This window comes from Notamacropus eugenii, chromosome 4, assembly GCF_028372415.1.
Source record: "Notamacropus eugenii isolate mMacEug1 chromosome 4, mMacEug1.pri_v2, whole genome shotgun sequence".
Taxonomy (NCBI): domain Eukaryota; kingdom Metazoa; phylum Chordata; class Mammalia; order Diprotodontia; family Macropodidae; genus Notamacropus; species Notamacropus eugenii.
The window spans coordinates 160513319-160526995 of NC_092875.1; the positions used below are offsets into that span (position 1 = coordinate 160513319).

Sequence of the window (13677 nt, forward strand, 5' to 3'; positions counted from 1 at the left end):
ATTCAGTAACTTCCTTTCTTGTCCTAGGTGCATTAATTTTGTTTGTGCAAAAGCTTTTTAAACTTTATTGAAACAAAAACATGCATTTTACCTTTTGTTGTTGTTTCAATCCCTTGTTTGGTTGAGCATATTTCATTTATGTAACATAGATATGAAAGGTATGCCATTTCTCTTCTACTGTTTTGTTACAAGTGATGCTTCTCAGGGAGAGTTACAGGGGGAGAATGGGATTATTGAAAATTTAAAGCACTCTTGGAAACAATTTTAATGACTTGGGACTCACCCAAAATGCAACTTGAGTAAAACTTACAGATAAAATGAAGAATATTAGAGAGAGTAGAAAAAAATATAAAAATGGGCATATTTGAGTTCCCCTTGAGTCACCTACAAATTGTGATAGACTAATTCCAAGTCATTAATATATAAGTATTTGATGGTATTTTTTTTAGTATTTCACATTATTGTATGTTCTTTATGATGTACATGCAATATATCTTTATCTCTATATGTTACTGTATAGTTTTTGAAACAATAGATATTTAGCATTTTGTACCTCAGTGTTTTTCATTAGCCCTCCAGAACAACAGCAGTCATTGCAATTAATTTGAATTTAGAGATTTCTTTTAAGTTGTTTTTATTTATGCCTTTATATTATTCCTCTGATTCGATTTCCCTTACATAACATACAAGCTTTCACATGTTTCTCTGAATTATTCAGTTTTAATGCTTCTTATCATATGCTATTCTATTATATTCATTGACCCTAATTTGTTGTGCCACTACTAATCAATGGACATCTACTTTGTATAGTGTTTTTTGTTATATTTTTAAAATAAAGTCATATTGTTAGGAGTAATTTAGTTTATGTGAGACTTTTATTTCTATCATTGTCATCTTTGGGTCATGTGCCCAATAGGAGGATCACTGAGTAATCAGTTAGGAATAGCTTAGCAACTTAGTTGTTCTAAATTCATTCACATATTTCTAAATTATTTTCCAAAATAGTTGGGCCAATTGATAGCTAAATCAACAGCATATGACTAAAGTGAACCAAGATGGGGGAACAGCAGGAAGAAGTACATTGAGCTCCATCTCCACCCTGTCTTCCCCCACAACAAAAGCTCCTATATATAGACCTAGAAAATGCAACAAGCTGAATCTTGGTGGAGAGATTCAAGAAAAAAGTATACAGAGCCATTTTTCAGATCAGCATGGTGAGACTTACAGAGAGGGCTGGGTGCTCCTGATGAGGCTGACCTCATGAGGACAATGTTTAGAGGATTCTCACACATGGGAAGGTTATTCATCAGGACAAGAAGAGGTCCCTCAAGCATAAAGGGGTGGGCCTAAGCTTGTGTGAAATCCAGGAATAGGGGCCATTTTGCAGTTTTATCTCTCACCAATCAATAAACATTTATTAAGCACCTATTATGTGCAAAGCACTGTGCTAATTAAATGGTGTGATCTTTCATATTTATATCACATGTACATTTGAAAACTATTGCGGTATGTGGAGCAATGTTCCAAATTGATACATTTTGGTGCCAAATGCTTGTAATACAGGGATTCCTTCCTCCAGAATTTTGTGTTTTGGGACTTGTTAAAAGCATATTTTTATTGACATCCTTTGTTCTTATGGCACTTATATTTTTGCTTTTCTTTTCCCTTACAAAAGAATCATCCCTAATAACAAAACCTTTTGTGGGAAGAAAGAGGAAGAAAAAATAAAAAGAGATGGAAAAAATCTGCAAAACTGATCAATGTCTCATAAAATACAGCATTACATAAACCTCCCACCTCTGAAAAGAGTGAAAAGAGGAAGTATTTTTTAACTTCTTTTCTTTGGAGATAAGCTTGTTCTTTGCAATTAAGTAACATTCTTTTAAAACATATATTTTTGGATTCATTATATTTGCATTGTTTAGTTCATTGTGTAAGTGTTTTCCTGCTTCTGCTCACTTCATTTTGCATCTGTCCATCTAAGTCTCTCTGTACTTTTGTGTATTCCTCCTCCTCATCATTTATTCCATTTCATCCATGTACCTGAATTTGTTTTAGCCACATGCAGCAATGTCATTAGCCATTCCCATATCAATGAATATTCTGTTTTCCAATTCTTTGCTAACACAAAAAGTGTTGCTACATATGCTATGATGTGTATAGAACCTTGCTTTTTATCAGTAACCTCCTATTGTGGTATATGCCTAGAAATGGAATCTCTGGATCCGACAGTAGGAACATTTCATCCACTCCATTTACATAATACCAAATTACTTTCCACAGTAGTTGTGCTCATTTATAGCTACATCAACAATGCATTAAGTGTGCCTGTCTTTCCATAAACTCTCCAGCATCCATTATTTCAATCTTATGTCAAATTTGCCAATATTGTGAGTGTGAGTAAAAATCTTGATGTTGTTTTTATTTGAATTCCTCTTACTTTTATTGATTTGTATCATTCTTTCCTATGGTTAATAGGTTTCAATTCTTTTGAGATTGGATTTCTCAAACAATGTTGATAATAACTAGTATTTATAAAGCACTTGAAAGTTTGTAAGTTGCTCTACATATGTTATGTTTTTTAGTCATCACAATAGTCCTGGGAGGTAAGTGCTGTTTTACGGATGAGGAAATTCAGGAGAGCAGAGGTTAAATGACTTGCCTATGGTTGCATATCTATTAACTGCCTGAGGTAGGATTTGAACTCAGGTTTTTTCAGACTCCAACTCTGACACTCTAACTCTACTGTCCCACCTTACTTCCTCAACTAAGCTAATCTGCTTGATGATTGTTACTTCTTGATATAGCTTTAGATTTGATAATTTCTCCTTGTTTTAGTTAGTTCACTTAAGTTTAATTAGTTCACTTAAGATTCTCAATCTTTTGTTCATCCAAATGATTTTGTCAAAATTATTTTGGCAAGCTCTATGAAGAAATTCCTTGTAAGTGTGGTTAGTCCTTCCTACCAATATGCAAACTATTTAGTTAACTTTCATTTTTTAAAAAATATATTGTCCTGCCTAGCCTAAAAATAAAAAAATGAATATCTCTCCAATTATATAGTTTCTTTATTTCTATAAATATTATTTTGTAGGATTTTTATAAGTGCTGTGTACTTTTATAAATACTAAGTGTGAAAGCTAGGTGGCAGGGTGAGTAGAATGCTGGAACTATACTCAAGGGGACCCAAGTCCATTCAACACCTTCCTTAAACACTGTGAACTCTAGTGAACATTGGCAAGTCACTTAACGTCTAACTTGCCTCACTTCCTTCCTTTTGAAATGGGGATAATAAGAGCACCTACTTCCGAGAGTTTTTGTAAGAATCAAATGAGAGAATATTTGTTAAGGGCTATGGGTGTGTGTTTGTTTGACCTTCGTTGCTGAGAGAAGACCATGCCATCGGAGAAATGATGACATGTCTTGCACTTGACTTTGTTTTGAGTGAGGGAGGACTGTGCAGGTCACCAGCCTCACTTCTCCTCCAGAGCCATCTGAATCCAGTGACCATCGATATTCATCAGGATGACTGGAGATGACCCAGGAGGAGGCAATTGGGGTTAAGTAACTTGCCCAAGGTCACACAGCTAGTGAGTGTCAAGTGTCTGAGGTGAGATTTGAACTCAGGTCCTCCTGACGCCTGCATTGGTACTCTACTCCCTGCATCACCTAGCTACCACTGTAATTGGTAGTAGAGATAGTACTGCTATTGCTAGTTGTTAAACTACTAGATATTTTATGAATTTTATAATTATTTTGAATGGAACTTCTTTCTCTATATTTTCCTCATTTTTTTTTTTTTTACTAGTGCTTTATGGAAATGTAAGTGATCTGGGGAGTATATTTTGTTTTCTTACACTTTATTGAAGTCTGAACAGACTATCTAGGCTTGCCCAAGTGAAACATCACTTAAAAATAGGCATAGTTTTGTCTGTTCTTTGATATTGTTTGTGTCTTAATTTCTCTCTCTTCTATAATTATTATAGCTAACATTCCTATTACTAGATCAAGTAATTACAGAGAGATGAAATGCCCTTGCATTATCTCTGCACTTATTCTATAGCTCTTCATTGCAAATACTGTTTTCCTTAGTTTCAGATATATTAAATCATATTTAGATAGTATTTTTAAAAGGCATTTTCCATACTTAATCTTCAGATTTTTTAATGTAAATGATTACTATTTTTGTAAAAGATGTTTTCAACATTTATTGATTTAATCATTTGGCTTTATCTTGTACATATGGTATTCTCCTTTATACTATTCATTCTTATTGTTAAACCACTCTTCTATCTCTGTAATAACTACATTTTCTCAATATTTTGAGAATATACTGCTGAAATCTCTGTGCTAAAACTTTATTTGACAATTTTATCTAAATATCCATTAAAGAAATTAATAGTGTATTTGCTTTATCACTCTGTGGTTTGGCTAAAAAAACATATTTTGTTTGATAAAAAGGAATAAATGTTTCATTTACTACTGAGAAAAAAGTTTTGCAGGTCTGTATAAAATTCTGACTCTATTCATAGACTTATACAACTACTGAAACCCTTTCATTTTACTTATGAAGAAACTATGATTAACTTACTTAGCTGAATTCAAACTAGTATGGAGGAGCGATCCGGCCTAGAATCTAGATCTCCTCACTCATAGTCCAATGCCTTTTCTAAAGTACCATCACGTTCCTCTTCTGTTTTCAGTCATGTTGTGCCTGCCTATTTTATTCTGTTTAAGAATTACTCAATCTGCTATTGAACATGAGGAAATTGTTATGCTAACATTCTCTGAAACTGTTTCACCCTAGGTAAACAGGACTACAAGAAAAACAGACCTGTTTTAAGAGCAGCCAAGTTAAAAGCAGAAGCCAAGAAAGCAGCGATAGGCATAAAGGTAGACATAACTCTATTAATTTTCTGAATGCACATCACTTTCTCCCTCTCTCTCTCTCTCTCTCTCTCTCTCTCTCTCACTTTTACTATCTCTCACTCTCTCTCCCTACCCTTTTACTATCTCTCACTCTCTCTCCCTACCCTCTTTTATTCTTTCTTTTTTTAAAAGACAAACCAAGTAAATGCTGATTTCTGAGCAACTTCACTTCAAACTTTATGTGGAATGCCAGGATCTAAAATATTTATAAAAGACTGCATTTATTTAAAGCACTTTCTAACTCCTGAGTAATGGAGCAAGATCTGAAAGGGTTCTAAGTGTTCCATAACCTTAAATGAAACATGAATTTATTTAATTGAGTCAATCAAATGTAGTAATACCCTTAGAATTGTAATTTCTTATTTAGCTACTATATACATAGTTCACAAACCTCAGTGACGGATACAACATTAGTCATTCTACATTTTCAAGAAATTATAATAGTTGTTTAAAATCCAATTGTTATTCTTTGAATTTGGATTCATCTGTAAAACATATTTACTGTTCTGAAGCTTATTGCTACTCAATGAAAAATGCCAGAACCCTGTCTTGCAACTCTGAGTATACTCTCTTGCAACTCTGAAAAACATCCTAGATTTAGTCTATCAGGAATTTTTTTTATTTTTAATTCCCTAGTAACTGTGTATGCAATTCAACCTAAGTTAATTAATATTAGTCTGAGCTATAATATTTCAAATGCAATCCAATTTGTGTTAATATACGATGTAGTTGAGCTAAATTGTATTTATCTCCATTGTTACCCCTGTCCTTTTCTTTTTCAAATGTATTTGTTAGTTTTTCTATTAATGATTCATTTTAACTTGGCAATCCTGCTGTCAAACATACAAAATAAAAATTGCTCAATATAGATATTTTATTTAAAGAAACTTCAGGAATGTTAAAAAAGGAGAATTTTTTCTTGTTTCTGGCAGATGAAAAATCAATTTTTCCACATTACAGCTTATAGCAAATGCCAAGGTATTACTACCAGGCTGTAACAGCTGTTGAGCTGCCAGATGATATATTTGGTTGTCTTCCAGAATTTGCTATTATAATCACGAAACAGGGCTTTCTTTTCGCTCCTGATTGCTGATTTTGATCAAGCATTGCCTTGTGCTGCAGAATGTTTTCACAACATAATCTCCTCCGTTAGTGCAGTGTGTCAGTTTTTAATGAGAAAAAGGAGATTGCCTTTTTGTTTAAAAGATAGATGATTAACCTTTTTAATCCTTTCTTTGATTTCTTTTATGCGAAATTTCACTCCCTTTTTAAAAAGTTATTTTCATGACATGCCCTTTCTTAAAAAAAAAAAAAAGTTCAACTTTTTATTGTACATACAGATCTGTTAATTTTTTTAAAAAAAATCTGAGTATTGTTTGTTGATGATTCCTAAGAGATGAGAGTATTCCTTCTACTCTAATCAGAAATCCACAAGCATTTTTATTAAACACCTTCTATGTGACAGACTCTATGCTAAGTGCTGGACAAAAATGTCTTTCCTATATGTCTTTTATTAGATGGTCCCTAATTCAAAGGAATGCCAGTCTGGGGAAGTGAAAGCTTTATACATCTTAGTATAGTTGAAGAGTTATATGTTTAAGTTAAGGAAAATAATGTATGAATTTAGTGACATACACTTTCTTTAAATTAAAACAGCTAGCCCAAATATCCATTGAAGATTGCTTTTTAAATTTTAAGGTAATAATGATGTAGCTTCAGAGTGAGCTGAGGACTAGCATTGGTGATTGCAAATAAATACCTTGCCAATAAAGATCAGTACAAAATGTGCTTATCCTTTTATGGGGAAAAAGGATATTTTTCCCGAGCCTGCTATACAATACAAAGTAGTCATAGAAGAGTTTAAAAACTAGAGCATCATGTATCCCCTGTTTAATAAATTGGCATGTCATTTTGAGTTGCCAACCTGTGGAAAACAAAAGATTTAATGTTTAAAAATTATTTACTTTGCTTGAAAACTGATGTGAATAGCCCATTAAAATGATGTGAAACTTTTTTAGAATCAGATCCCTGGAGGTATTCTGCATTTCAAAAATGGCATACTAATTAGGTTGTCCTGTCAAACTTTGATTGCCTTGTCATTTCAACATAGGATTTAAAGTAACCAAGTTTCTTTCAGCTATTGCCGTTTAACGCTTTTTAATTTCCCCAATGAGTGATTTTATCCATGTTGATAATGTCAGCAAAGCAGCTAAGGACTAATAAGCATCAAAAGTTTTTACTCTTATCTATTTGAACCAGAATGACCATAATTACATAATATTTTATCCTTTTACAACTTGTTTTTTAAAATGAATTATAATGATGAATTTTAAAATTTTTTAAGTTTTCATATGCTGTAAGATGGTAAAATGTTTGCTCCAGCCCTTGCTGGTTCCTATGAATTATAGCCTTTTGACAACTGAAATGATTCTGAATATCATTGAAATCATTCATTCAACATTTATTGAGTGCCTACTACATGCAAGGCATGATGCTAGCTGTCAAAAGAGTTGCAAATGAGAATAATATACGTAAATGTTCTCTGTGCAGCATTTCACAAGTTAGCTCCTTCCTGGCTTTCCAACCTTCTTATACTTCACACATTGTTGGCTCATGACCCTGGCTTACTCACTATGTCTTGCACACAACACTGTCTCCCGATTCAGTCTTAGTTTCTCTAACTTCATTCAAGATTCAACTTAAAAACCTCCCTCCTTCTAGAAGAGGCCTTCATACTCTCTCTGTCTGTTTTGTCTATCTCTCTCCTCCTCCTCTCTTCTCTCCTTCTTTTCTCTCCTCATCATTTTCTCTCTCCTTTTCTATTTCTCTTTTCCCCTGTCCTCTCTCCATCTCTCCTATCTTTCTCTGTGTCCCTCTGTCTTTGTCTTTCTTTTCTTTCTCTTTCTGCTCTCCCTCTCTCTCTGTCTGTCTCTGGGTATCTATGTATATATGTGTGTGTATGCATGTATGTATCTCTCTCTCTGTCTCTTCTCTCTATCTATAGAGAGCTAGGTGGCACCGTGGATAGTGCACTGGCCCTATAGTCAGGAAGATCCAAGTTCAAATGCAGCCTCAGACACTTCCTAGCTGTGTGATTCTGGGCAAGTCACTTAACCCTGTTTGCCTCTGTTTATTTATTTATCTGTAACATGAGCTAGAGAAGGAAATGACAAAGCCCTTCAGTGTCTTTGCCAAGAAAACCCCAAATGGATCAGGAAAGGTTGGGTATGACTGAACAAAAACTAATGCGTGTGTTATGTATACACACACACACACACACACACACACATATATATATTTACATATGTATCATGGTTATTTACATGTTGCGTATTGTCTTCTCCAGTAGGATGTGAGTTCCTTGTCTTTCTTTGAAAGTACCCCAAGTACTTAGCAGAATCGCTGGCACTTCATAGGTGGTGTTGTTGTGTAAATGATTGACTGCTACTGATTGCACTCAAACATCTCCTAATCTATTATAGATTTTTGGCTCTTGTTTAAATGCACATAAGTTATTTACATTTTTGTTATCAGATTTATTATTATTAACCCTTACCTAATTTCATGACTTCTAACAGGATTAATATTTAGGGTTTTGTATGAAGATAAGCTGTTTATTTAAAAGAATTAATTTTCAAATGAGAAGATAGATTGTTGCTATCTTTTTTAAAAAATGAATATATAATATATATAATAAAGTACCTAAAGTTATGACCCAGTTAAAAAAAAAGGAATGTCAGAAATATCTTTGCAACTGGTGTTTACATTTTGATTGCTTTTTAATTAGAAGATTTTGAGCCAAAAATTAAAATGTGGCTAAAATTGAATCATAGCAATTTTTAAAAAAGAATTCAATTGCTCATTCATCCGTATGTTTACTTTTATTAAGAGGTAGAAAAATGTAGATTTAACCTTTTGTTTTCAAAAGTAAGATTTTAGCTGATACAGCTACTATAAAATTGGTTTGGACCTATGGTTTTATCAGAATAGGGAATTCCCAGTGAAGAAACTATCTCTCTACAAAGCAGATCAGCAAACATTCTGCAACTTATGTAATCTTAGAAAGTTTCTTGAGGCAAGGAGAGATAAAGTCCCTAAAGAGACTTTCCTGGGGTCAAACAACCAGTATGTTTCTCAAATTGGACTTGATTCCAGAGTTTCTTGTTTTTGAGGTTTTGAGGATTTCTAAGCACTTCAGATCTTAAAATTAATCTTAATATTTTCCAGTTACATTAATAAAACATCCAAGTAAAGGAATATTCAAATAATAGCTCACTCCCGGGTACAACAGATTTGAAAAGTTAGATCTTTGAAGTTCTGGGCCTTGAAATAGCTTTCTGGAACTATCTTTGTGATCTGATCCTAAAAATAGTTTTGGATGCTTTTTGATACTTGTAGACCCCAAATCTTGACTTAGTTTCCCCAGTGTGCTCAGAGGCATTCATGGCCCAATTTTTCAAACTGTTCTGTACTCAAAACATTAGACTCTGTGATAATTTCCACAACAAAATGGCTAGAACTAGGTTTGAACTAGATTAAATATCCCTGGGTATCATTACCATACCTCTCAGATCTGCCTTAGCTGTGCAGATGTGATATATATATATATATTTATATATATATATATATATATATATATATAGGTATAACACCAGAAAGAATCATGAGATTGTTGGTTTAGACCCAGAAGAGACCTTAGAAGACATCGAGTTCAGTGCCTTCATTTAGCAGATGGAGAAACTGAGGCAGAGTGATTGCCTTGCCCAGGATCACATAGCTCTTCAGTGACTGAGACAGGATTTGAGCTCAGGCCATCCTGACTCCAAACCCTTTGCTCTATCAATTCCAAGACCTCAGATCCTATAAGGAAATTGGAAATAACCTTAAAAGTTATCTCATACAATGCCTTCATTTTACAGGTTAAGCAACTGATGCCCAAAGAAATTAAATGATTTGCCCCAAATCACACAAGTTGTAAACATCAAAATTTCAATGACATGTGCAAATAAGTACACAGAGATGTGTCTACAAGCACATGTATGCCTCTGTATATTACGTACATCTAGTAATCGAAGCTGTAGTAGAAATACCAAGTATCTTCCTTATCAAGATGAACATCTGTAAAACAGTTTGTGGGTTCTGTGATCCTGCCTAGTTTTCCAAATCTGAGAATATTTATATTGCTTCTTCAAATACAAAAATCTTTGAGTGCATGTTGGGAAAACATTTTTAAGGCAGTCATGAGAACCAGTGTAATTGATTCACAATAAAGGGTGAATGATGACTGCCAAACAAAAGAAAACTTTAGTCCTGGACTATGTCAGTGTGAATGGAAGCTGTTGAGCACTTTTGCTGTCCACTACACAGAGCAGATGGAGCTCACAGAGTTGTGTGTCACTTGTTTATTACATCCTCTTAAAATTAGTAGCTGTGTAACCAGATGGGTCTGGGAGCACAGCTGTGGATACACGAAAATAAATGAAACCTGTCTGATGCTGCCATGTCCTTCTGAGATTCCAAAGTACTCTAGTGGTAACAAAGAAAAATGAATTTTCATTTGGCATATTATATTAGTAAATTCAATATTGTTTCTAAAAATCATCCTATGAAATCACATATTAACTTTTTAGCCAAAATGTTATTTTGATTGAAGTTTATTTTGATACCCCCAAATAAATGCAGTAGCTTAGGTATATATGCAAAGTGACTATTTGTAATTCCAACATTACAGTAAAAAACCCATATCTGACAATTAATAAAACTGATTTTAATAATTTTTAAAGTTTGATAGTAGCATCTATTGCATCGAGATAAGTCTTTCAGGGTGGGGAGGGGAAACTACATTTAGGGAAATGCAAGTGCCCATCTCTTCATAAAAGAATTATTCTGAATTTTAGGAAGGGCTGTTTGCCCTTTCCTTTTTCTGTTTTGTCTAATGATTAGTTCTTCTTGAGATGAGGCCTTCATGTTGTGTTCATCATGGGGAGAATAAATATATCGGCTGGCTTTATCGAGACTTGGTTTGTATTCCTCCTGAAAAGTTGATATAAATCATCATAATCACTTTTTTTGCCATGATTTCCCATGTAAATGATGGCTATAATTCATATCAAGCACATCATAAACTATCTAAAATTATTCTTTGTGATTCGCAGGATGTTTGGGGTATATAGTGTGTTAAATTGGATTGTACTACGTGTAAGAAAATAACATGGTTTACTTTTGTTACACTATCTTATAACCTATGGAATTTAGAGATTGTATAGTAAAACTCTGAGTGGTATTTAGGAAGGATGAACTATAACTCATCATCAATTATGGGACCAAGGCTACAGTCTAATAAGATGGAATGTTTTTTGTATCAAAAAGGAGTTTTCACAGAGTGAAATTAGCTGTGAATTGCAGCTACTGTAGTAGACTTAATGATGATCATTGCAGGAGGAGTGTTCCAGTAGGGTGCAGTACCCTATACATACAAACCACATTGTATTCTCATACTTCTCTGGCTAAGAGCAGAAGTTTAAGAAGAGTCCCAGCAACAGCAGTAAACCACCCATTCAAACACCATTCTTCTGAAAATCCCAAGATAAAACTTGGGTAAGAAAGCTTCATGATAACTTTTCTTCAGTTCACAAAAGAGTAAACATTGAAAGGGAAAACTAGTTTTAGTAGGTATACACAGATAAGTGGGGTTTACTGGGTTTCACTGGTGTTAAAATGATTCTTATCGTTGTTTTTAAATCTGTTCTATTTTTTTCCTCTCCAGGAAGTTGGCCTCGTCCTTGCAGCTATATTGGTACTCCTGCTGGCCTTCTATGCTTTCTTTTATCTGAAATTATCCACTGAAGTTGACCCTGTCCTGGAGGTGAACGGAAATTAGCAGTGCATGGATCATTGCATCTCAGGCCCTTTCTGGAAAAGTGAATGCCTTGGATAACACTAGTTGAGAATGCTCAAATACCAACAAATCACCAACAACGTTCTGAACTTTTTCAAAGCATGAAACTCTTCAGGATCTTTATGCTACTCTTCATTTGGGGAACATTATTAAGATTTAAATGAATATCAAGCAAAGATCCTCACCTTGTAATGGAATATGTCAAGTTGCACTGGACATTTTTATAAGCTGTTATTATTGTTACTGTTGTTTTCTTATATTGCAGAAAAGATAAGTTTTCTCTGCTTATACTGCTTAGCTATATATATATATGTGTATATGTATACATATATACATATGTGATATACATACATATATAGCAATGGAACTTCTCTTCTTGGAAAACTTAGTCCAATTTCCCAATACAATTGCAAGAATTGAAATTTTTTTCTGATCAGAAAATCCTTTGTTTCCAATCACATGGAATAAAATTCTAAATTGAACTTTATTCTTATTTATGGACACCTACTCAGATTGCATTCATACTTATATCATTGGAGGAAAAGTTCCAGGAAATTTTATGTTTTAGAAGAAAATGTTACTTTTTCTACAAGCATATTTTATTTCATGATAGATTCTATCTGCACATACATTTACAGTCATCTTTTTCTTTCTTCGCCAACTGTTCAGTGCACATGTGCTCTTTCAGAAATGGCACCTGGATGACAGAAGCTCGAAGAGTCACATATGCCTCTAAAATCGAGTTCTTTGCCTCTTGGGCTGTCTGAACTGGTGTAAATAGAAAGTTCAGTTGATGTTGGTTTTAATTAGTATATCACTCTACTAATACAAAGTTGGAATTCTATTTTAATTATGTTGTTCCTGCTGCTTGAAGTATCAGTTTGCTCCTCTTGTTAGGAACATGTTTAAAAAAAATGTTTTTCATGCATATTCTTCCAAATAAAAATGATCCAAAGTTTTTGAAATTTTGTTTTATACAAATTTACATTTCACCTCTCAAGACATAACTCAATTAAATCCCAAAGAGGAAATAAATTACACAAGAATAAAGGATATTTCTTTAGATAGTATATATTATAGAAGTTTTAGTTTAAACAAATATTTTTATGTTATTATTGACTCATTTCTCAGAAAATAAATTTGACAAATAAAGTCAGTACTTTAAAAATTGATGATTTTTTTTAATTTCTAAGAATGCACATTTTAAAAAATGAAGCAATGTTAAGTACCCTGCTAAGCCAATACAAGACCTTATGAAGATTTTTTAAATGGCATTATAAAATTATCAATAACATTAACTCAATTAATAGAAATATACAGAACTGAAAATTTTGTATTAGCAAAATAAATCATAGCATTTTCAAATCATAATCTTGGGGTTTTTTTTTAGTTATTATAAAATTATTTTTCTGGTTTAAAACTGAATATTCCTCAAAACCCATTCCCTAATTTTGTTGTTGTTATCGTTCAGTCATTTCGGTTGTATCCAATTCTTCATGACCCCATTTGGAATTTCCTTGGCAAAGGTTCTAGAACAGTTTGCCATTTTCTTCCGTAGCTCATTTTACAGATGAGGAATCAGAGGCAAATGGTAAGTGACACATAGCCAATGTGTCTGAGGCCAGATTTGAACTCTGGAACATGAGTCTTCCTGACTTCAGACCCAGCACTCTATCTGCTGTTTCACCTAGCTACACATATTCCCTAATTTACCATATGCCTATTTTGGCAATTAAATGGGAGATTACTGTTCTATTCTCTATTTCTCATTCCTTCTTTCACTTTCTAGAATAGCACACTGTGGTTCAAATAATAACTCAAATTTATATGAAGTGTTAAAGTTTCTAAAA

The 13677-nt window shown here is 33.4% G+C and overlaps 1 protein-coding gene across 9 annotated transcripts in view; it reads left to right on the top strand.

The window, feature by feature from the left end:
- Window positions 1-13198, top strand: part of TRIQK (triple QxxK/R motif containing) — a 134923-nt gene extending 121725 nt beyond the window's left edge. For all 9 annotated transcript variants that reach the window (XM_072603566.1, XM_072603570.1, XM_072603564.1 and 6 more), the window contains 2 exons: window positions 4808-4893; window positions 11696-13198. In XM_072603566.1, the coding sequence (XP_072459667.1) occupies window positions 4808-4893; window positions 11696-11809 (200 nt within the window). In that variant the 3' untranslated portion in view covers window positions 11810-13198. The remainder of the gene's footprint in view (window positions 1-4807; window positions 4894-11695) is intronic.
- The last annotated feature ends 479 nt before the right edge of the window (window positions 13199-13677 follow it).